This window comes from Coregonus lavaretus (assembly GCF_964263955.1).
Source record: "Coregonus lavaretus genome assembly, chromosome: 11".
Lineage (NCBI taxonomy): Eukaryota > Metazoa > Chordata > Actinopteri > Salmoniformes > Salmonidae > Coregonus > Coregonus lavaretus.
The window spans coordinates 27,219,757-27,245,307 of record NC_139998.1 but is presented as its reverse complement, the minus strand read 5'-3'; the positions used below and the strand labels follow the sequence as shown (position 1 = coordinate 27,245,307).

The 25,551-nt window shown below is 43.4% G+C and overlaps 1 protein-coding gene across 1 annotated transcript; it reads left to right on the top strand.

The window, feature by feature from the left end:
- Positions 1-5,540: 5,540 nt before the first annotated feature.
- On the top strand, positions 5,541-21,472 carry LOC311137290 (WASH complex subunit 1-like). The gene is made up of 11 exons (XM_084171718.1): positions 5,541-5,646; positions 10,421-10,561; positions 14,592-14,703; positions 14,813-14,959; positions 16,489-16,625; positions 16,714-16,849; positions 17,012-17,204; positions 17,322-17,480; positions 19,548-19,703; positions 20,386-20,454; positions 20,583-21,472. Exons 1-11 carry the CDS (start codon positions 5,630-5,632, stop codon positions 20,729-20,731), a joined length of 1,416 nt encoding a protein of 471 aa, XP_084027844.1. The 5' UTR covers positions 5,541-5,629; the 3' UTR covers positions 20,732-21,472.
- The last annotated feature ends 4,079 nt before the right edge of the window (positions 21,473-25,551 follow it).

Here is a 25,551-nt window from a genome sequence, read left to right as displayed (position 1 = left end):
CATCTGCATTGCAGTGCTGCGCAGACCTTCTGTACTTGATATCGTACGGGTGAGCAGATAACAATAACGCCCATCGCTGCATGCGGCTGGCTGCAAGCGACGAAATGCCGGTGTGGGGACCAAAGATGGAGGTGAGGGGTCTATGGTCCGTCAGCAGTGTGAATCGTCGGCCAAACAGAAACGGATGAAATTTCTTAACTCCAAACACAATGGTGAGTGCTTCACGCTCTATCTGTGCATAATTGCTCTTGGCTTTACTTAAGGTCTGTGATGCGAAAGCAATTGGCCTTTCTTCACCTGATGGCATGAGCGATGCATCACATGCCAACTGTAATGGCAAGTTGGGGTTGAAGTGGGTTAGGGCCTCTGAATGAGCTAAGGCTGTTTTCACTTTCTTGAAGGCCTCCTCACATCTGTCTGTCCACTTCCACTGTTTGGTTTTGTTCAAAAGCTCATGCAGTGGCTTTAACATGTTAGCTAGGTTTGGCACAAACTTTGCGTAGTATGTCAGTAGTCCTAAGAATGATCTCAGCTGACTCACGTTCTGTGGGGATGGAGCTTCTGCAATGTCCTTAACCTTCGATGGCGCCTTGTGGAGCCCCAATCTGTCGATGACGTGGCCTAGGTACTCAACAGAGGGCCGGAAAAACTTGCATTTGTCCTTCCGGACCCTCAGACCGTACTCCACCAATCTCTGTAGTGTAGCGTTCAGGTTTCTCAGGTGCTCCTGCTCGTCTTTGCCGGTGATGAGTAGATCATCGAGGTAACATTGGACCCCAGTGAGCCCGCTCAGTATCTGGTCCATAGCTCTCTGAAACAAGGCCGGAGCTGAGGTGATTCCAAAAGGAAGCCTCCGGTACCTGTACAGTCCTTTGTGAGTCACTATGGTCAACAGTTCTTGTGACTCTTGGTCCACATGCATCTGTATATAGGCCTGACATAAGTCTATCTTACTGAATTTTTGTCCTCCAGCTAAACCAGAAAAGAGGTCGTCAATGAGGGGTAGTGGATATTTTTCAGCAGTCAAGACTGGGTTAATGGTGACTTTGAAATCACCACAGAGTCTGAGTGATCCATCTTTTTTTATGACTGGAACAACGGGTGTAGCCCATTCACTAACATTCACTGGATCCAATACTCTTGACTAGTCTGTTTAGCTCAATTTCAACTTTTGGTTTTATTGTGTATGGGACAGGTCTAGCTTTGAAGCATTTTGGCTTGCTGTCTGGTTTCACGGTCAGTTTAACTGTTATGCCCTTCATACTGCCAAGTTCTCCTTTGAACACATCCGTGTGTTTCCTCAATATCCCTTGTAGGTTTGTGTCCTCTTTTGCAACCATGTGAATTTCCTGCCAGTTTAGTTTGATCTTTTCCAGCCATGTGCGTCCTAGCAATGCTGGATGGTTGCCTTTCACAATGTAAAGTGGTAGCTTTACCTTATGTTTGTTGAGCTCCACTGTAACAATCACGCTTCCTCTCACTGGAACAATCTCACCGGTGTATGTTTTCAGCGTCATCTTTGTGGGCTGTAGTGTGAGGTGATGTAGTTTCTCCTTGTATACAGCCTCAGACAGCAAAGATATGGCTGCTCCAGTGTCCACTTTCCATCCAGTAGCGGTGTCACCCAGTACCCGTATCCATTGTCTGAAATTGACATAACATGCAAAGATTCTTCCCCTTCAGACAGGGTATCACTTTGTTCATCCTCTGTGTGCTCCATTTTATGCACTTTCTTTTTGTACTTCCTGAAGTCGCTTTTCCTTTGTTCAGTACTTTTGTTTGATTGTGTCTTTTTGTTTTTACATGCACGTTCGATGTGACCCTTTTTACCACAACTTCTGCAGTCTAAGTCTTTGCACCAACACTCCTCTGCTTGGTGACCTGGTTTCCCACAGCGATAGCATGGCTTCTCACCTCCTGCCTTGTTTTTTAACTCCATAGACACCTTATGCACTTTGGTCGATGCACTTAGCTGTTTTTATTTGCCATTTCCATTGACGTACTCACTTCTATTGCTCTCTGCAATGTTAAGTTACTCTCAGTCAAAAGGCGCTTCTGAATTGCCTCGCTGTGCATGCCACACACTAACCTATCACGTATAGTGTCACTCATTGATCGCCCAAATTCACAGTGTTCAGATAACTGTTTCAATACAGCCACAAAATGTGAGATTGATTCCCCCTCCTCTTGATTTCTCTCATGAAACCGGAATCTCTCTGCGATTATCAGTGGTTTTGGAGAATAATGTCCTTTTAAGGTAGCCACAATTTCATCATATGATTTATCACCAGGTTTTTCAGGCGTTACTAGGCTGCGCAGTAGATTGAATGTTTTTCCTCCCATAACAGTCAAAAATGTTGGCACAACGACTTCAGCTTTAATTCCATTTGCCAACACAAAGTACTCAAAATGTTCTGTGTAAGAACTCCATTGTTCCACAGACTCATCAAATGTTCCTATATTTCCAATCAATGCAGACATTTTCGGTTTGTTTTTCTTTCTTTTAACTCACGATGACTTCACTTTCTCCCGCAGCGAAACTCTTCCTATCCCTCGAGGCTCTCGTTGCCGTGACATCAAAGGCTAGCTAGCATCACTCGACTGGCTAGCTCCACGTTATGTTTGCGTCTTTCTACAGCGAGAAAAATGAATAAATAACGAATTTAACTCAGACTTTCTGTCGAAGACGATGAGCACAAACTTGAGAACGTTTCTTCCTCGTCGCCAGTTTTGTTGTATAGCACACTGTATAACTTATACAACTAATATAAGGACAGGACATGAGACGGGAGTAGAAATTAACGTGGGCATTGTTTTAATGCGTTTCACAGGAAGAACATTCCAAGCATTTCAACGTAGTTAAGCAAGGGGGGGTTACAGGTGCCCTAAAGGGACAAAACTAGAATATCAATACACAACACCTTTTACTGAGGAGTGGCTTCCGTCTGGCCACTCTACCATAAATGCCTGATTGGTGGAGTGCTGCAGAGATGGTTGTCCTTCTGGAAGGTTCTCCCATCTCCACAGAGGAACTCTGGAGCTCTGTTAGAGTGACCATCAGGTTTTTGGTCGCCTCCCTGACCAAGGCCGTTCTCCCCCGATTGCTCAGTTTGGCCGGGCGGCCAGCTCTAGGAAGAGTCTTGGTGGTTCCAAACTTCTTCCGTTTAAGAATGATGGAGGCCACTGTGTTCTTGTGGACCTTTAATGCTGCAGAAATATTTTGGTACCATTCCCCAGATCTGTGCCTCGACACAATCCTGTCTCGGAGCTCTACGGACAATTCCTTCGATCTCATGGCTTGGTTTTTGCTCTGACATGCACTGTCAACTGTGGGACCTTATATAGACAGGTGTGTGCCTTTCCAAATAATGTCCAATCAATTGAATTTACCACAGGTGGACTCCAATCAAGTTGTAGAAACATCTCAAGGTTGATCAATGGAAACAGGATGCACCTTAGCTCAATTTCGAGTCTCATATCAAAGGGTCTGAATACTTATGTAAATAAGGTATTTCTGTATTACATTTTTTATACATTTGCTAAAATGTCTAAAAACCTGTTTTCGCTTTGTCATTATGGGGTATTGTGCGTAGATTGATGAGTGGAAAAATTACGTTAATCAATTTTAGAATAAGGCTGTAACGTAACAAAATGTGGAAAATGGGAAGGTCTGAATACTTTCCTAATGCACTGTAAAACACAAAATATTAATTGGTGTGCTGTAATGTATAATTACATAATCACTGTTAGCAATTGCAATTAACATATTTTGCTTTGTAAGTGGTTTTATTTGGTAATTGTTTGATTTGATTAACTTAATTTCTCTAAACAAGGGGGGAAAAACATCACCAGATTCACAGGGAATACATTAAAAAGGATGAAGAAGCAATATCCCAAGCAGCAGCTCCATACTTATCAGACATAGAGAGCTGATACTGTATATTGGTTATTCGGGTGGGATTGGCGTGGGGTGTGGGGGTCCATTGGTAGCTTTTGGTCATTTTATTGGATTCCCCATGTCTTACTCATTGTTAAGAAGAATGATGGTCCAAATTGGATTTTAGGTACTATATTTATTGAAGATTATATGAATCCTATAAATTAAAATGGCCAATTTGGGTGCAATCAATTAGCTTAATTTCTCAGAGATCAAATTATATTTCAACAAAATAATATTTCCGGAATGCTAATCTTATCTCTTTGGAACTACAGAAACGATTTCAGAACAATCTGAGATGGTGGGTGTCAAAATCCTCTTTCTTGTGCTTTTTGAGGTGGAATGACTCTAAAGTCAAACATCTGGGAATTTGCCTGGCACAGGGATTAGAGCCATGGCTTTCTATGGAGTAGTTGTGTTAATTCAAATAATTTAAATCAGAGCTCCTTCCCTCCTTCATAATGCACAAAGCCACGGTTGTTGTTGCATTCCTCGTTGGGCATCAGTGAATGTAGAACACAAGAACAATATGACATCTATGATATATTACATCTTAAATAATGTATGTGGCATGCATGTAACAGTGCCCATAAGATGGCATGGCAGAGGCGTCAATAGATATTTCTCTGGCATACAATAATATCTGTGCTGTGGGTGAACTGTCCCTTTAAGGACCAGATCATATCACGCGGTAGGACCATGCGGAAGTTGACGGACACCTGTGAAAACTAGCCAGAATAAGGATTAGCCACAGTAGAGGAATTTGCGGTTTGCCTTCAAAATAAAAGTCCCCCATTGAAACTGATACAAAGGGATACAAATAGTGGAATTATGCCATATTTGGACTAGATATTGCTAAACAAGTTTGGAATCTTGTTATATAACTTCAAAATAAATACAATAACTCATTAATTAGAAGGTTCAATTCCCAGTGTGGATTTATTAGACTGTATAATTGCATTGGCGGCGTACATACACTGAGTGTACAAAACGTTAAGAACACCTTCCTAATATTGAGTTGCACCCCCAAGAAAGTGTTGCAGTTCTTGACACAAACCGGTGTGCCTGGCATCTACTACCATACCCCATTCAAAGGCACTTAATATATTTTGTCTCAATTGTCTTAAGGCTTAAAAATCCTTCTTTAACCTGACTCCTCCCCTTCATCTACACTGATTGAAGTGGATTTAACAAGTGATTTCTATAAGGGATCATAGCTTTCACTTTAATTGTCTATGTCATGGAAAGACCAGGTGTTCTTAATGTTTTGTACACAGTGTATATGCGCTGTACAGCCGTACCTATGGTATCAGACTACTCACAGATTACAATTCCAAGGATTTACACTAATATTAGCGTCATAGCTCTTATTTCAGGACTTTGACTGTGGGAAATCACCTCCCCAGTCAATCTATTGTGGGTATTGAACATTAATATTGGACTGTACAGCCTTACTTATAGAACATTCCAACCTTGTTTAGCTTTATCTAGTCTAAATATGGCATTTTTCCACTTTGTATCCGTTTGATCAGTTTCAATGGGGGACATATATTTTGAAGGCGACCTGCAAATTCCACTGTTGTGGCTCATCCTTATTGTGGCTATAGTTTCACACTGAGAGACACAGAGTGGTTGTTGTGTTTTAGCGGAGAATAATAAACAAACAACTATCAGCGGCCGTGTACACACTACATGCTGTCAATGGTCAGGTAAGACCAATGAAACATAAATTAACTTACTTATATTATCGATCATAAGAAAGCTCAGTGAATATTTGACTAACTTGTGAGTGTGTCAGTCTGCCGAGATATGGGTCCACGGCCCTGGGACTGTAGCCGGGTAGCGTCTCTACCGAGAGCGGGGATTATATGAGAAGCTCTCTGGTGTAAATATTTTCGTAGTGGATGGAGAAATTCATGTAGACTGGATTTACATGGTCTCGCTGCACGTTGGCAAACTATCTTACTAATTAGCTAACTGGACAGTGCACAATGCTAACGTTGTCGAAATGGGACCTCATCATAAAGATGAGCTGCCAAGGCTGTTGCTTCACTCTCCAAGTTAGTTATCTGCAAATATACAGTCACTGATTATCTGTGGAGAACAGCTGACAAACAGTCCTTCCTGGATCTGAGAGGGGGTGTGGGGGGGGTGGAAGTGGTAAACCCGTCACATGACAGTCAGCCGAGACCGACACAGATGCCGTGTTCACGTACTAGTCGGAACTCGGAAATGTCAGACTTGCTAACTGGTTGCGATATTCACGCATGTCGGACATTTCCGAGTTTCCTATTTACGACTAGCACGTGAACGCGGAAAGAGACAAGGAGAGAGAGCTATTTCGGTTTGGAAAAGTTGAATATTTGCAGAAAGAGTCGTGTAATCGGTTAAGGAAGGAAGGAGGTTTGGAGGGAAAGAGAGAGGTTGAAAAGGCCGAGGGAGGCAGAGGATAGGTTTGAATCTGTTGAAGGTAGCAATAACATGTCGAGGATGATTGGTGTCAAGTTCAAACAAAGTGAGGAGCTCGAAGCTCGAAGCTCGAAGCTCGAGCCCTGCATTGATGGACATGGTTTTGGTAAAGATAAGTTTGGTCCATTGAAAGTGAGATTTTTGAAGAGGGTGGAACCAGGCCTTTTGGCTGATCCATGGGTGGGTTCAGGTTGGGTGGAAAAGATGGTCGGTGCTGTTGAGTCGGTGAAGGTAACCCGAAGTGGACATGTGATGTTTGTGTTTCTTCAGATCAGAGGGAGCGGGTGCTCTGTGCGACGCTACTTGGGGAAAGACTTGTATCTTGCTTTGTGCTTAGGTACAGGGCACCATTTGAAGGGAGTGATTTTTGGGGTAGTGTTAAGTGTGGAGGCATAGCCGCAGGAAGTAGGGGTGCTGAGGGGGCTTCAGCACCCCTGAAAAATCAGAATATTGAGAGAGAGGGAGAGACATATTTTTTCACAGAAGAAGTGCACTGGGCATTTACTAGTATTAGTGGACTGATATAGGCATCTGTAGCGCGGGCAAACAATTTTTTCCAGCATCTCCGCTTTGGCAAAAAAGGTATTTGTATAATTAAGAACAGTATATTTCAGGATTCCGTAGTTGGAATTGTTGCCCTGTCCCTTTCTCTGCGATTGTCATTCTAATGGAATCAAGAAAAAAACAACCTGTCCTCAAACATTTACATCAAAAGGTGCAAAGTTATGGGCAAAGACAAAAAAACAAATGAAATTAATTAAATAACATGAAAAACAACCACTTTTTGTGCAGTATTAATTTAGCATCCTTCCAAACCACTTAATATAAATGTACATTACTCTGTTGTACATAGCCTGGTCATCTAGGTTTGTACCTGTAGACTTTCCATCACTATGAAGAAAAACAATGCACAATACAGTAATTGAGTACATTGAGACATCAAGTGGTTTGTGATGATGAAATATGATGATGTGGCTCAGTTGGTAGAGCATGGCACTTGCAATGCTAGGGTTGTGGGTTCGTTTTCCATGGGGACCAGTACGAAAATGTATGCACTTACTACTGTAAGTTGCTCTGGATAAGAGCGTCTACTAAAATGGAAAAGGAATGAAATAGACCATTTCCGTTTTCACAGAAATAAGTTGCATTTGCAAAGTATTTCAAGAAACTGGAAAACATACAGTACCAGTAAAAGGTTTGGACACACTTACTCATTCTAAGGTTTTTCTTTATATTTACTATTTTCTACATTGTAGAATAATAGTGAAGACATCAAAACTATGAAATAACACATGTGGAATCATGTAGTAACCAAAAAAGTGTTAAACAAATCAAAATATATTTCATATTTGAGATTCTTCAAAGTAGTCACCCTTTGCCATGATGACAGCTTTGCACACTCTTGGCATTTTGATGTCTTCACTATTATTCTACAATGTAGAAATAGTAAAAATAAAGAAAAACCCTTGAATGAGTAGGTGTCCAAACTTTTGACTGGTACTGTATATCAAGCAAATATTTTTATACTGCACAAGTATTATCAAATTAACTGTTTTGTACAGATAATAATCGGACTCAAGTTACAAATGCTGTTAAGCAATTAAATACATTTAGTTAAAAATTGTTCACAAAAGTAGTGCACTGGGCCTTTACTTGTCCTGTATTAGCGGACTGATATAGATGTCTTCAGCGCGGGCTATAATTTTTTTCTGCATCCCCCCTCCCCATCAGCAAAATAATCGCTGCACCCCCACCCCCAAACTATTTCCTGCGGCTGTGTTTGAAGGTGGAGCAATTTAAGTTGAAGATTCCTGGTGTTTGTGCGGTGAGGGTGCTGGGAGGGGGGATGCAGGAAAAAAATTATTGCCTGCGCTGAAGACATCTATATCGGTCCGCTAATACAGGACTAGTAAAGGCCCAGTGCACTACTTTTGTGAACAATTTTAAACTAAAGTAATGTTAGGATTTACAAGTTATGCTGTTAAAGCTTTTGTGCCGAATACACTGCAGTGTTATAGGTGTCGCAGAAGTGTGTAGGAGGGAGATTCCAAGATGTGGGAAATGTGCAGGAGGACACGGGACAGATGAATGTGTAGTTTCAGTGGAAAAAGTTGTGTAGGGGGTGCCCATGTTGCAGGGGATCGAAGGTGTCCGGTGTGAAAGAGGCAGGTTGAGGTGGCCTGGGTCAGAGTAGTGCAGAAGATGTCGTATGCTGAGGCAGTGAAGAAAGTAGAGGAGGGTGGATCAAGGGTGAGGGATTCTGAGAGGATCCCAGTGAATATTAGATCTGGTCCAGAAGAGAGGGATAGGCCAATGAGTGATATGTTTCAGTAAGGTTGGCTTCTTAGCGTTCATAGCAATGGTTATCAACTGTACTGCAGAGATGGAATGTAAGTTACAGAAAATAGATGTTGTGGTGGCAGCTGCAGAGAAGTACTTGGGGGTACGAGATTTGACTTCAGAAGAGTTACAGGGTGTGTTGAGTGGTAGTGTCCCATCCTCTCAGGTCGTTGGCCTGGGGTAGGATCAGATAGGGTTAAAGTAGTGGAATAATGTGGTGGGTTTTAATGGGTGTAGGGTTAGTTGGTAGGGTAATAAAACATACACTACCAGTCAAATGTTTGGACACACCTACTCATTCAAGGGTTTTTCTTTATTTTTACTATTTTCTACATTTTAGAAAAGTAGTGAAGACATCAAAACTATTAAATAACACCTATGGAATCATGTAGTAACCAAAAAAGTGTTAAACAAATCAAAATATATTTCATATTTGAGATTCTTCAAATAGCCACCCTTTCCCTTGATGACAGCTTTGCATACTCTTGGCATTCTCTCAACCAGCTTCACCTGGAATGCGTTTCCAACAGTCTTGACGGAGTTCCCACATATGCTGAGCACTTGTTGGCTGCTTTTCCTTCACTCTGCCATTCGACTCATCTTAAACCATCTCAATTGGGTTGAGGTCGGGGGATTGTGGAGGCCAGGTCATCTGATGCATCACTCCATCACTCTCCTTCTTGGTAAAATAGCCCTTACATAGCCTGGAGGTGTGTTGGGTCATTCCATGTTGACTGACATTCATGTCTTAAAGTAATGATGGACTGTCGTTTCTCTTTGCTTATTTGAGCTGTTCTTGCCATAATATGGACTTGGTCTTTTACCAAATAGGGCTATCTTCTGTATACCCCCCTGCCTTGTCATAACACAACTGATTGGCTCAAACGCATTAAGAAGGAAATAAATTCCACAAATTAACTTTTAAAAAGGCACACCTGTTAATTGAAATGCATTCCAGGTGACTACCTCATGAAGCTGGTTGAGAGAATGGCAAGAGTGTGCAAAGCTGTCATCAAGGCAAAGGGTGGCTATTTGAAGAATCTCAAATATAAAATATAGTTTGATTTGTTTAACACTTTATTGGTTACGACATGATTCCATATGTGTTATTACATAGTTTTGATGTCTTCATTGTTATTCTACAATGTAAAAACAATTGTAAAAATAAAGAAAAACCCTTGAATGAGTAGGTGTTCTAAAACTTTTGACCAGTAGTGTATGTTGAAGATGGTGGGGCTCAAGCTGCATCCCTGTCTCACCCCCATGCCCTGAGGAAAGAGATCTGTGTGTTTTTTTGCCAATTTTAACCACACATTTGTTGTTTGTGTTCATTTATAATGGTGTATGTTTACCCCCCAACACCGCTTTCCATAAATTTCGATAGCAGACCCTCATGTCAAATTGAGTCAAAAGCTGTTTTGAAATCAACAAAGCATGAAAATACTTTGATTTTGTTTGTTTGTTTGTCAATAAGGGTGTTCAGGGTGAATACGTGGTCTGTCGTACGGTAATTTGGTAAAAAGCCAATTTGACATTTGAGGAAATGTAGGCGTCTGCTGTTAATGATAATGCAGAGGATTTTCCCAAGGTTCTCTCTCTCTCATTCATCACTCACTCACTGTCTCTTTCTCTCTGTGTGTGTGTGTGTGTGTGTGTGTGTGTGTGTGTGTGTAGGATGAGTGGGAAGCAGTGTCTGGAGGGTCAGGTGTACTCTGTGCCGCTGATCCAGTCAGATCTGAGGAGGGAGGAGGCTGTTCACCAGATAGCAGACGCCCTGCACTACCTAGAGACCATCTCTACTGACATCTTTACCAGGTACACACACACAGAGATAGAGGAGTATAAGTTGTCCAATAAGAGCATGTGCTACATGTGTTGTTTGGTAGCTAAGATCCTCCTGATTTATTCCTTACATATTGGGCGATTCCACGCCAGCGGGACTGGAAAATATTTTTGTTCTGGGAATTCTCACACAGAAACTTCATTGGCAGGAAGGATGTTTAACATGCTTTTTACATTTTTTGTATCACAAACCATTTTTGAGAAAATCATGATGAAAGTGGCCATTTTAGGCCCTTTTCAAGCTCTCCCTGACCGAGTCTGTAATACCTACATGTTTCAAGCAGACCACCATAGTCCCTGTGCCCAAGTACGCCAAGGTAACCTGCCTAAATGACTACCGCCCCGTAACACTCACATCTGTAGCCATGAAGTGCTTTGAAAGGCTGGTCATGGCTCACATCAACACCCACTTCAATTTGCATACCACCCTAACAGATCCACAGATGACGCAATCTCAATTGCACTCCACACTGCCCTTTCCCACCTGGATAAAAGGAACACCTACAGTGGGGGAAAAAAAGTATTTAGTCAGCCACCAATTGTGCAAGTTCTCCCACTTAAAAAGATGAGAGAGGCCTGTAATTTTCATCATAGGTACACGTCAACTATGACAGACAAATTGAGAAAATAAATTCCAGAAAATCACATTGTAGGATTTTTAATGAATTTATTTGCAAATTATGGTGGAAAATAAGTATTTGGTCACCTACAAACAAGCAAGATTTCTGGCTCTCACAGACCTGTAACTTCTTCTTTAAGAGGCTCCTCCGTCCTCCACTTGTTACCTGTATTAATGGCACCTGTTTGAACTTGTTATCAGTATAAAAGACACCTGTCCACAACCTCAAACAGTCACACTCCAAACTCCACTATGGCCAAGACCAAAGAGCTGTCAAAGGACACCAGAAACAAAATTGCAGACCTGCACCAGGCTGGGAAGACTGAATCTGCAATAGGTAAGCAGCTTGGTTTGAAGAAATCAACTGTGGGAGCAATTATTAGGAAATGGAAGACATACAAGACCACTGATAATCTCCCTCGATCTGGGGCTCCACGCAAGATCTCACCCCGTGGGGTCAAAATGATCACAAGAACGATGAGCAAAAATCCCAGAACCACACGGGGGGACCTAGTGAATGACCTGCAGAGAACTGGGACCAAAGTAACAAAGCCTACCATCAGTAACACACTACGCCGCCAAGGACTCAAATCCTGCAGTGCAAGACGTGTCCCCCTGCTTAAGCCAGTACATGTCCAGGCCCGTCTGAAGTTTGCTAGAGTGCATTTGGATGATCCAGAAGAGGATTGGGAGAATGTCATATGGTCAGATGAAACCAAAATATAACTTTTTGGTAAAAACTCAACTCGTCGTGTTTGGAGGACAAAGAATGCTGAGTTGCATCCAAAGAACACCATACCTACTGTGAAGCATGGGGGTGGAAACATCATGCTTTGGGGCTGTTTTTCTGCAAAAGGACCAGGACGACTGATCCCTGTAAAGGAAAGAATGAATGGGGCCATGTATCATGAGATTTTGAGTGAAAACCTCCTTCCATCAGCAAGGGCATTGAAGATGAAACGTGGCTGGGTCTTTCAGCATGACAAAGATCCCAAACACACCGCCCGGGCAACGAAGGAGTGGCTTCGTAAGAAGCATTTCAAGGTCCTGGAGTGGCCTAGCCAGTCTCCAGATCTCAACCCCATAGAAAATCTTTGGAAGGAGTTGAAAGTCCGTGTTGCCCAGCGACAGCCCCAAAACATCACTGCTCAAGAGGAGATCTGCATGGAGGAATGGGCCAAAATACCAGCAACAGTGTGTGAAAACCTTGTGAAGACTTACAGAAAACGTTTGACCTGTGTCATTGCCAACAAAGGGTATATAACAAAGTATTGAGAAACTTTTGTTATTGACCAAATACTTATTTTCCACCATAATTTGCAAATAAAATCATTAAAAATCCTACAATGTTATTTTCTGGAATTTCTTTTCTCATTTTGTCTGTCATAGTTGACGTGTACTTATGATGAAAATTACAGCCCTCTCTCATCTTTTTAAGTGGGAGAACTTGCAAAATTGGTGGCTGACTAAATACTTTTTTCCCCCACTGTATGTGAGAATGCTGTTCATTGACTACAGCTCAGCGTTCAACACCATAGTGCCCACAAAGCTCATCACTAAGCTAAGAACCCTGGGACTGAACACCTCCCTCTGCAACTGGATCCTGGATTTCCTGACTGGCCACCCCCTAGTGGTAAGGGTAGGTAACAACACATCCGCCACGCTGATCCTCAAAACGGGGGACCCCTCAGGGGTGTGTGCTTAGTCCCCTCCTGTACTCCTTGTTCACCCACGACTGCATGGCCAAGCACGACTCCAACACCATCATTAAGGTTGCTGACGACACAACAGTGGTAGGCCTGATCACTGACAACGATGAGACAGACTATCGGGAGGAGGACAGAGATATGGCAGTGTGGTGCCAGGACAACAACCTCTCCCTCAACGGGAGCAAGACAAAGAAGCTGATTGTGGACTACAGGAAAAGGATGGCCGAACACACCCCCATTCACATCGATGGGGCTGTAGTGGAGCTGGTCGAGAGCTTCAAGTTCCTTGGTGTCCACATCACCAACAAACTATCATGGTCCAAACACACGAAGACAGTCGTAAAGAGGGCACGACAACGCCTATTCCCCCTTAGGAGACTGAAAAGATTTGGCATGGGTCCCCAGATCCTCAAAATGTTCTACAGCTGCACCATCGAGAGCATCCTGACCGGTTGCATCACCGCCTGGTATGGCAACTGCTCGGCATCCGACAGTAAGGCGCTACAAAGGGTAGTGCGTATGGCCCAGTACATCACTGGGGCCAATCTTCCTGCCATCCAGGACCTCTGTACAAGGCGGTGTCAGAGGAAGGCCCAAAAAATTGTCAAAGACTCCAGCCACCCTAGTCATAGACTGTTCTCTCTGCTACCGCACGGCAAGCGATACCAGAGCGCCAAGTCTAGGTCCAAAAGGCTCCTTAACAGCTTCTATCCCCAAGCCATAAAACTGCTGAACAATTAATCCAAAAAATTCGATCTTTTTTATTTTACACTGCTGTTACTCACTGTTCATCATCTACACATAGTCACTTTACTCCTACCTACATGTACATATTACCTCAGTTACCTCGACTAACCTGCACTCCCGCACATTGACTCGGTACCGGTACCCCCTGTATATAGCCTCGTTATTGTTATTTTATTGTATTACTTTTTTTACTTTTAGTTTATTTAGTAAATATTTTCTTAACTGCATGGTTGGTTAAGGGCTTGTAAGTAACCTGTTGTGTTCGGCGCATGTGACAAATACATTTGAGTTGATTTTGATTAGAATGACACATTTAAATACTTTATCAGCAATTTTTTCTGTACATTGAGCCCTCTTAATGAACCTGGTACCTTTATACACATGGTTTGGGAATGCCCTCTGGTATCTGTATTCTGGGATGAAGTAGCTTCTAACTTATCCACTCTGTCAGAAAATATTCCTGCATCTCCTTTTGATTTCTCTGTACTTCATTTATATGTCAGAAGCGCATTCTTCTTGCTGGCCTAACTGCTGCAAAAAAATATATTGCAGTACGTTGGAAGCCTCCACACTCACTTTCTATCCGTCAATGGATCCTCACTTTTTTGGATGTAATTGATATGGAGCATTTTACCGCTCTCATTCATTGAGCTAAAGAAGACACTTTGAACCAATGGCTTCTTGCCACTGAAACACTTGTGATGTGTTGCTTTGATTTGTTATTTGTATGTTCATTTAATTTGATCCCTTAGGTCCTCGGGTGGGGTGGGATTGGGGAGGGGGGGTGTAACTTCATTTTGTATGTGTATATTCATATTTGCTGAATAAACATTTGATCACAAAATATATATATATTTTATCATCAGAACACACGCACACACCCACACATTTACACTTTGAGTTTCCCCTCGTGTGTGTGTGTGTGTAGGGTGTCTGAGAGTGTAGAGCGGAATCGCTTGCAGCTGCAGAGTGTGACAGATCGGATCAAGCTTGCCCAGGCCCGCGTCGACAAGATCAAAGGCAGCAAGAAGGCCACCAAGGTAACACGCTTCACACACAGAGTTTCAGATCTCTGCAAAACAGATTACTCACAATACTTTCAAGTTCTACGAGATGTTGGTTTGTGTGTGTGTGTGTGTGTATGTGTAGGTGTTCTCCAGTGCTAAGTATCCAGCTCCAGATCGTCTCCAGGATTACTCCTCCATCTTCAGTGGAGCCACAGACCCCGCCTCCCAGACACGCCCCCGATACCGCATACAGGCCAAACTACGATCCCTTGACGACAAGGCCCTGCAGGTAACACACACACATAAATATACAATACTTTATTTGATCTTCTGTTAAACATTGCAGTACAAAGGACCTACATATTTCAGAGGTCATACAGATTGCTGTACTTTGGACACAGAAAGCACTGTCTCCTCCGCAGCTAAAGCTGCCCATACAGCTGATATTTGTATAGTTTAAATGCACAGCTTTATAGCAGTATAGGCATAGCTGTTTAGATAAATTAAATATTACCATGCCTTTTTGGCTTTCATACACAATATACATTCTGCTCCACTCAGCCATACAGCTGTGCACAGGTATTTAACAGCTGCATAGACAAACCTGGGGTCTGAGGTGATGGGCTTTGACCTGGCTGGGAGACACCTACCACTAGTTAGGCTCTGACCTGACTTGACCTGCCTGAGGACAGACCTTTTCTGATCTGTGGACATGACATGAGAAGCTACCCTCAGGAAACTACTGTGTGTGTGCGCATGTGTGTAGTGGTGGAAAAAGTACTCAATTGTCATACTTGAGTAAAAGTAAAGATACCTTAACAGAAAATGACTCAAGTGAAAGTCACCCAGTAAAATACTACTTGAGTAAAAGTCTTAAAGTATCTGGTTTTAAATGTACTTAAGTAGAGTGGTGGAAAAAGTACTAAATTGTCGTACTTAAGTAAAAGTAAATGCTATACATGAAATTCCTTACATTAAGAAAACCAGACGGCACAATGTTATTGTTTTTTTAATTTAGCATTTGAAATGTAATGAATACTTTTGGGTGTCAGGGTATTTTTACTTAGTTACTTTACACCACTGTGTGTGTGTGTGTGTGTGGGCACCTTAGCTCAGCAGTAAAGTTGTGCATTATTGATAGTGAACACCCCTGAGTTCTCCCTCGCTGCCGGAACCGAAAACTTACAGGAACAGTAGTATTTTGTGCTGTGTGAGAGAGAGGAAGAGAAAGATGTGGAAAACAGTATTTTCTGTGTGCTTCCCTGTCTCAGAGATGTATTATTTCTGAAACCTCATGTGCTGCAGAGAGAGAGAGGTAGATGAGAGAGTGCGAGTGAGGGAGAGGGAACTAGACAGAGGCTGATGACAAAAAGAGAAAGAGTGGGTGTTATTCATGTGGTTTGGAGTCTGGTTGTGTGCAGACTCCAAACCATAGGGTATTTGAATCCGTCTTTGAATCTGTATCCCTCTCTTTTGCCTGCAAGGCTGTCTCTATCGAATGCTACTACTGTAGCTCTTTATTTGTTCAAAACAGCGGTGTAGTCCCCTGTAGCTCAGTTGGTAGAGCATGGCGCTTGCAACGCCAGGGTTGTGGGTTCGTTTCCCACGGGGGGCCAGTATGAAAAATTTATGCACTCACTAACTGTAAGTCGCTCTCGATAAGAGCGTCTGCTAAATGACAAAAATGTAAATGTAAAGCAAAGCTAATGCATGTTTATGTCTGGTGGCCATTTGTGTTTTCTAAAGAAAAGTAGGTTCTTACCAGACTCATCTAATATCTGTATTTTCTTGTTTTACACCCCCTGTCTCTATATCTAGGAGAAGTTGTGTTATTACCCGGTGTGTGTGAGCAGTAAGACGCGTTCGGAGGATGAGACTGAGGAGGGGCTGGGCGGTCTGCCTCGAAACATCTCCTCTGTCAGCTCCCTGCTGCTGTTTAATACTACAGAGAACCTGTTAGTACACACACACACACACACACACACACACACACACACACACACACACACACACACTCCTCTAACTGGTTGTGTATGTGTTTAGGTATAAGAAGTATGTGTTCCTGGACCCCCTGGCGGGGGCGGTGACTAAAACACACACCACCCTGGAGACAGAGAAGGAAGAGAAACCATTTGACGCTCCGCTATCCATAACCAAGAGAGAACAGCTGGAGAGACAGGTACACACACATCGTACATATACACTCCCACATTTGTGTTCAATAAAGAACTGGAGGTCTGAAATATTATTTCAAAGGGCCTTGCTAACAGGTTAAAGTGTGACTGTGAATTATGACACTCTCCCTTCTTCTCTCATTCCCTCTCCCTCTGTCCCCATGTAGACAGCAGAGAGTTACTTCTATGTTCCAGACCTGGGTCAGGTCCCAGAGATAGACGTCCCCTCCTACCTACCAGACCTGCCAGGCATCGCTGACGACTTGTCCTACAGCCAAGACCTGGGGCCAGGCATCGCACCCTCTGGACCAATACACATCTTCCCTGAACTACCGACCTTCACTGGGGAGGACATGCCTGGTACACACACTCTGTTTCTGTTGTGTGGATTATACAGAAGTTTCCATGGAAATCGGTCATGTCAACTGAGGGAAATGTTTCTATTGGTTTATGTTTTGTTGTTTGTTTGTGTTACAGATTCTCAGTTCCAAGTTGCAGTCCCGCCTCCTCCCCCTCCACCCCCACCAGAGCCCACACACACCCCCACCCCTCCCCCTGTTCTTCCCCCTCCTCCACCTCCTCCCCCTCCTCCACCTGCAGACAGCCCTGCCGACCCCAGCCGCACTCGGAGCACAGGTACCACACACACACTACATACAGTGCATTCGGAAAGTATTCAGACCCCTTCACTTTTTCCACATTTTGTTACGTTACAGCCTTATTCTAAAAGGCATTCAAACAAATATTCCTAATCAATCTGAAGACAATACCCCATAATGACAAAGCAAAAACAGGTTTTTAGACATTTTTGTATTCAGTCCCTTTACTCAGTACTTTGTTGAAGCACCTTTGGCAGCCATTACATCCTCAAATCTTCTTGGGTATGACGCTACAAGCTTGGCACACCTGTATTTGGGGAGTTTCTCCCATTCTTCTCTGCAGATCCTCTCAAGCTCTTTCAGGTTGGATGGGGAGCGTCGCTGCACAGCTATTTTCAGGTCTCTCCAGAGATGTTCGATCGGGTTCAAGTCCGGGCTCTGGCTGGGCCACTCAAGGACATTGAGACTTGTCCCGAAGCCACTCCTGCGTTGTCTTGGCTGTGTGCATAGGGTCACTGTCCTGTTGGGAGGTGAACCTTTGCCCCAGTCTGAGGCCCTGAGCGCTCTGGAGCAGGTTTTCATCAAGGATCTCTCTGTACTTTGCTCCGTTCAGCTTTCCCTCGATCCTGACTAGTCTCCCAGTCCCTGCCGCTGAAAAACATCTCCACAGCATGATGCTGCCACCACCATGCTTCATCGTAGGGATGGTGCAAGGTTTCCTCCAGACGTGACGCTTGGCATTCAGGCCAAAGAGTTCAATCTTGGTTTCATCAGACCAGAGAATCTTGTTTCTCATTAGTGGTTAAGAGCGTTGTGCCAGTAACCGAAAGGTCGCTGGTTCTAATCCCCGAGCCGACTAGGTGAAAAATCTGTCGATGTGCCCTTGAGCAAGGCACTTAACCCTAATTGCTCATGTAAGTCGCTCTGGATAAGAGCGTCTGCTAAATGACTAAAAATGTAAAAATGTAAAAATGTAAATGGTCTGAGAGTTCTTTAGGTGCCTTTTGGCAAACTCCAAGCGGGCTGTCATGTGCCTTTTACTGAGGAATGGCTTCCGTCTGGTCACTCTACCATAAAGGCCTGATTGGTAATAATAATAATAATAAGTCATTTAGCAGACGCTCTTATCCAGAGCGACTTACAGGAGCAATTAGGGTTAAGTGCCTTGCTCAAGGGCACATCGACAGATTTTTCACCTAGTCGGCTCGGGGATTAGAACCAGCGACCTTTCGGTTACTGGCACAACGCTCTTAACCACTAAGCTACCTGCCGCACATTGGTGGAGTGCTGCATAGATGGTTGTCCTTCTGGAAGGTTTTCCCATCTCCACAGAGGAACTCTGGAGGTCTGTTAGAGTGACCATCGGGTTCTTGGTCACCTCCCTGACTAAGGCCCTTCTCCCCCGATTGCTCAGTTTGGCCAGGTAGCCAGCTCTAGGAAGAGTCTGGGTGGTTCCAAACTTCTTCCATTTAAGAATGATGGAGGCCACTGTGTTCTTGGGGACCTTCAATGCTGCAGAAAGTTTTTGGTACCCTTCCCCAGATCTGTGCCTCGACACAATCCTGTCTCGAAGCTCTACGGACAATTCCTTCGACTTCATGGCTTGGATTTTGCTCTGACATGCACTGTCAACTGTGGGACCTTATATAGACAGGTGTGTGCCTTTCCAAATCATGTCCAATCAATTGAATTTACCACAGGTGGACTCCATTCAAGTTGTCGAAACGCCTCAAGGATGATCAATGGGAACAGGATGCACCTGAGCTCAATTTCGAGTCTCATAGCAAAGGGTCTGAATACTTATGTAAAATAAGGTGTGTGTGTGTGTGTGTGTGTGTGTATATATATGTATATATATATATATATATATATATTATTGTATTTATTTATAAAGCTTTATTTAGCTTTGTCATTATGGGGTATAGTGTGTAGATTGATGAGGATTTTTATTTTTTAAATCAATTTTAGAATAAGGCTGTAACGTAACAAAATGTGGAAAAAGGGAAGGGGTCTGAATACTTACCGAATGCACTGTATGTAAGTATACTCACTCACACACACACACACACTCTCTCCTTCTCTCTAACTGTGTGTTTATGTCCAGCTCCTGTAGCGGGGGCTCCCAGCGAGGTGGTTGAATCAAACAGCCGTGCCAGTCTACTAGAGTCCATCCGCAACGCTGGAGGCATCGGCAAGGCCAAACTACGCAACATCAAAGAACGCAAGATGGAAAAGAAGAAACAGAAGGAACAGGAACAAGGTAAGATAAAAAGAGGGGGAGTGAGAGGAGAGAGGTGGTGGGGGGAGAGAGGAAGAAGAATAGAGGGAGAGAAAATAAACAGATTGTCGTTGGTTGAGTGTCTTGGTTCTCCACTTGAATAACAAGCGAGCGATCAGTCTTGAACCTGGTGACTCTTTAAGAACATGTAGCACCAACCGAGCAATGCTACAGGCCTTCAGTTCTTTAATTTACAGAGCATATTTGGGACATAGTGTTAGTGTGTGCGCAGACTCCAAACCACAGGGTTACCTAACTAGTCATAGAGAACAGCTCAGGGCTGCATGACCTTTAGATGTATAAACATCACCTTCATTAAGCACTGATTTAACTACACAATGTTTTTATCTGTAAGACATTTGCTGTTTGCGCATGTGAGGGAGCAAGAATTTGTGTGAGTGAGTCCCGTCATCATTGCTGGTTCAGTTGCTGCCGGGCCACTCTAACATTTAACAGCTGGGTTCATCTGAGCAAGTCATGAAAACTTCTACAGTTGTTCACTAGCTATACTATTTATGTAGTGTGTAGCTACAGTAGATGTAACTGCTCTGGTCTCTGCTCTGGTCTCTCTCCACTGTACTAAAAAGGACATAGAAATGGAATCCATCATCTCTGCTTCACTGCTTTCTAACTGTGTTCTCCCTCCCTCTCTCCTCTCTCTCAGTGGTAGCAGCAGCCAGTGGAGGAGACTTCATGTCAGATCTCTTCAATAAGTTGGCCATGCGAAGGAAAGGTGAGAACATCTCTCTCCCCGCCTGTCTTCCCTACTTCGCTCATCTCCCCTGGGTTATTGTCGCAAAGGCTCTGATAGTGGCGTAGTAGTATTTCTGTCTTGGTGATAGTGGTGTGTGTGTTTCCTAGGTATCTCTGGTAAGGGTCCTGGAGGCGGGGACTCGGGGGAGGGCCCAGCTGGTTCTGGCAGCGCATTCGCTAGGATGTCTGACGTAATCCCGCCTCTTCCTGCCCCCCATCAGCCAACCGCTGAAGACGAGGACGACTGGGAGGCCTAACAACTGAGACTTGCCAATCAGAACCAATGGAACTCTGAGCACATCTAGCTCCAAGCCAATCAGAGAACAGAATACTGAGGCGATTCTGAGGGATGAAGCTAACGCTTGTTGAAGAGGTAATGCTGTGCTGTCAGTGGGTTGAGTTTCTTCCAGATGATAGACAATGGTGGCATTCCAGGTTGTAGCGTGACTTCAGTGAAGACCGGGAACGCCACTGGTTTCTTTTCAGATTATATGATTGTTTGACCATAGTGACGTGGTCCCTACGTTTTGCAATCAGCTGCACCTCCAGTGTCTGCCATGTATTTGACCCAGGTGTGTTCTATAGTTCAGTGACTCCCTCTGCTGGCTTTCTGTAGTACTGATCAGCACACTGGAACCATCAGGTACTGATCTTTACTGAGAAAATAAAAGGACAAACTATAGTAGAAAAGTCAGACCTCATCTTAGTATTGTAAAAATGTTTATTATAAAGTAATAAAAGTAACACGTAAATATTACATCATGTGTAACACCACACTAAAGTAGCAGAACTTTTAAATCAGAATGTATTTCATTCAATAAATGGCTTTTTGCATTTAAAAAAAACTGGCAGTGGAGAGTTGACTGATCTGTACTGTTGGAGAGGTGTGTGTGTGAGACAAAGAGCCTAAACCTACAGTGCCTTCAGAAAGTATTACACCCTTGACTTTGCCCACCTGTTGTTGTTACAAAGTGGTATTAAAATGGATTTAATTGTCATTTGTTGTCAACGATCTACACAAAATACTCTAATTTCAAAGTGGAAGAAAACATTTATTTACAAAAAAATACAAAAAATAAAACATATCTTAAATAGATAAGTATTCAACCCCAAGTCAATACATGTTAGAATCACTTTTGGCAGCGATTACAGCTGTGTCTTTCTGGGTAAGTCTAAGCGCTTTGCATATCTGGATTGTACAATATTTGCACATTCTTAACTTAAAAAAATTATTCAAGCTCTGTCAAGTTGGTTGTTGATCATTGCTAGACAGCCATTTAAGTTTTTTCAAATCAATTTAAATCAAAACTCAGGAACATTCAATGTCATCTTGCTAAGCAACTCTGGTGTATATTTGGCCTTGAGTTTTAGGTCATGGTCCTGCTGAAAGATGAATTTTTCTCCCAGTGTCTGGTGGAAAGCAGACTGAACAAGGTTTTCCTCTAGGATTTTGCCTCTGCTTAGCGCTATCCCGTTTCTTTTTATACTAAAAAACTCCCTAGTTCTTGCTGATGACAAGCATACCCATAACATGATGCAGCTAACCACCATGCTTGAAAATATGAAGAGTGGTACTCAGTGATGTGTTGTGTTTAATTTATAGAAAGGTTTGTGGTCATACGCACATCCTTAAAAACATAGGTGCTGGGCTAACAAAGAACACTAGTAAAGCGGTGAATTGGGAGCTTCAACAGTGTGCGGGCCTTCTTGTTCTTTACTTGTGTTTGATTTGCCCCAAATGTAACGCGTTGTATTCTGGACATAAAGTTAATTTTTTGGCCACATTTTTTGCAGTTTTACTGCAGGAAGCATGTTTTGGAATATTTTTATTCTGTACAGGCTTCCTTCTTTTCACTCTGTCATTTAGGTTAGTATTGTGAAGTAACTACAATGTTGTTGATCCATCCTCCGTTATCTCCCATCACAGCCATTAAACTCCGTTTTGGCCTCATGGTGAAATCCCTGAGCTGTTTCCTTCCTCTCCGGCAATTAGAAGGATGCCTGTATCTTTGTAGTGACTGGGTATATTGATACACAATCCAAAGTGTCATTAATAACTTCACCATGCTCAAAGGGATATTCAATGTGCTTTTTAAAATGTTTATCCATCTACCAATACGTGCCCTTTGCAAGGCATTGGAAAACCTCCCTGGTCTTTGTGGTTGAATCTGTGTTTGAAATTCACTGCTCGACTGAGGGACCTTACAGATAATTGTATGTGTGCGGTACAGAGACGAGGTAGTCATTAAAAAATAATGTTAAGCACTATTATTGAGTCCATGCAACTTATGTGACTTGTTAAGCAACTTTTTACTCCTGAACCTATTTAGGCTTGCCATAAAGGGGTTGAATACTTGACTCAAGACAATCTCAATTTAATCAATTTTTAATTCAGGCTATAACAACAAAATGAGGAAAAAGTCAAGGGGTGTGAATACATTCTGAAGACACTGTACTGTATATGCTTAAACGAGTGTGTGTGTGTGTATATGTGCTTTTGATAAGAACATCCCTCCAATCGAAAAGAGAGAGACTCTTGTCCAATCAGAAGTCCTGGCTCCAGGCTGAGAGAGGTGAAGCAGCTTAACTTTTTTGACCTGGCCGCACTCTTTCCCCTTCAACTTCCTCTCTTTCCCCTTCAACTTCCTCTCTTTCCCCTTCAACTTCCTCTCATAGCTGCTGCTGTTGCTTTTTCTTCTCCATGAAGAACTGAGTTGGGTCAGAGAGCTCCTGCGCTCCAGGGTTGTGCTCTACAGGAGTGCGTGTGCGACTGTGTGTGTGATTACCCGTCGCAGGCCAGCGAAGGCAAGGCCGAAGCTGGTGTGTGTGCTCTGATCCAGTCGGGGAGTTTGGCCAGCGTTGCAGGTTGGGAGTAGCGTCGGTCACAGAACAATACATGCATAGTCTCCGCGATGACGGATCGCTCTTCCTGTGGGGAGAGGAAATTAGGTAATCCCCAGAAGATTGATTGATTAGGGATACAGATTGATTGATTAGGCCAGGGGTATACATACCTTGAGATATATACTGAACAAAAATATAAAATGCAACATGCAACAATTTCAAAGATTTTACTGAGTTACAGTTCATATAAGGAAATCAGTCAATTGAAATAAATTAATTAGGCCCTAATTTATGGATTTCACATGACTGGGAATACAGATATGCATCTGTTGGTCACAGATACCTAAAAAAAAAAAGTTAGGCGTGGATCAGAAAACCAGTCAGTATCTGGTGTGACCATCATTTGCCAAATGCAGCGCGACACATCTCCTTCCCATAGAGTTGATCAGGCTGTTGATTGTGGCCTGTGGAATGTCGTCTCACTCTTCAATGGCTGTGCAAAGATGCTGGATATTGGCGGGAACTGGAACACGCTGTTGTACACATATCCAGAGCATCCCAAACATGCTCAATGGGTGATATGGGTCTGGTGCGTATGCAGGTCTTGGAAGAACTAGGACATTTTCAGCTTCCAGGAATTGTGTACAGATCCTTGCGACATGAGGCTGTGCATTATCATGCTGAAACACAATGTGATGGCGGCGGATTAATGGCACAACAATGGGCCTCAGGATCTCTTCACGGTATCTCTGTGCATTCAAATTGCCATAAAAATGCAATTGTGTTAGTTGTCCGTAGCTTATGCCTGCCCATACCATAACCCCACCGCCATCATGGGGCAAACCGCTCGCCCACTCGATGCCATACTCGCCATACTCTGCCATCTGCCCAGTACAGTTGAAACCGGGATTCATCCTTGAAGAGCACACTTCTCCAGCGTGCCAGTGACCAACGAAGGTGAGCATTTTCCCACTGAAGTCGGTTACGACGCCGAACTGCAGTCAGGTCAAGACGATGAGCTTCCCTGAGATAGTTTCGCTGAAGTTCTTCGGTTGTGCAAATCCTCAGTTTCATCAGCTGTCCGGGTGGCTCATCTCAGACCATTGCGCAGGTGAAGAAGCCGGATGTGGAGGTCCTGGGTTGGCGTGGTTACAGGTTGTCTAAGGTCGTGAGGCCGGTTGGACGTACTGCCTTTAAAACGACGTTGGAGGCTTATAGTAGAGAAATTAACATTCAATTCTCTGGCAACAGCTCTGGTGGACATTCCTGCAGACAGCATGACAATTGCATGCTCCCTCAACTTTTTTGAGTGGCCTTTTGTTGTCCACAGCACAAGGTGCACCTGTAATGATCATGCTGTTTAAATTAGCTTATTGATATTCCACACCTGTCAGGTGGATCGATTATCTTGGCAAAGGAGAAATGCTCACTAACAGGGATGTAAACAAATTTGTGCACAACATTTGAGAGAAATCAGCTTTTTGTGCTTAACGGAAAATTTCTGGGATCTTTTATTTCAGCTCATGAAACATGGGACCAACACTTTACATGTTGTGTTTATATTTTTGTTCAGTATACTGTAGATAGATATGTTAACTATAGATTAACTGAAAAGGTTTATAGGTAAGAGAGCAAAGGTAACCTGCCTAAATTACTACCGCCCCGTAGCACTCAAGTCTGTAGCCATGAAGTGCTTTGAAAGGCTGGTCATGGCTCACATCAACACCATCATCCCGGAAACCCTAGACCCAACAGATCCACAGATGATGCAATCTCAATTGCACTCCACACTGGCCTTCCCCACCTGGACAAAATAAACACCTATGTGAGAATACTGTTCATTGACTACAGCTCAGCGTTCAACACCATAGTGCCCACAAAGCTCATCACTAAGCTTAGGACCCTGGGACTAAACACCTCCCTCTGCAACTGGATCCTGGACTTCTTGACGGGCCGCCCCCATGTGGTAAGGCCAGGCAACAACACATCTGCCACGCTGATCCTCAATACGGGGGGCCCGTCAGGGGTGCGTGCTTAGTCCCCTCCTGTACTCCTTGTTCACCCACGACTGCGTTGCCAAGCACGACTCCAACACCATCATTAAGTTTGCTGACGACACAACAGTGGTAGGCCTGATCACCGACAACGATGAGACAGCCTATAGGGAGGAGGTCAGAGACCTGGCAGTGTGGTGCCAGGACAACAACCTCTCCCTCAAAGTGAGCAAGACAAA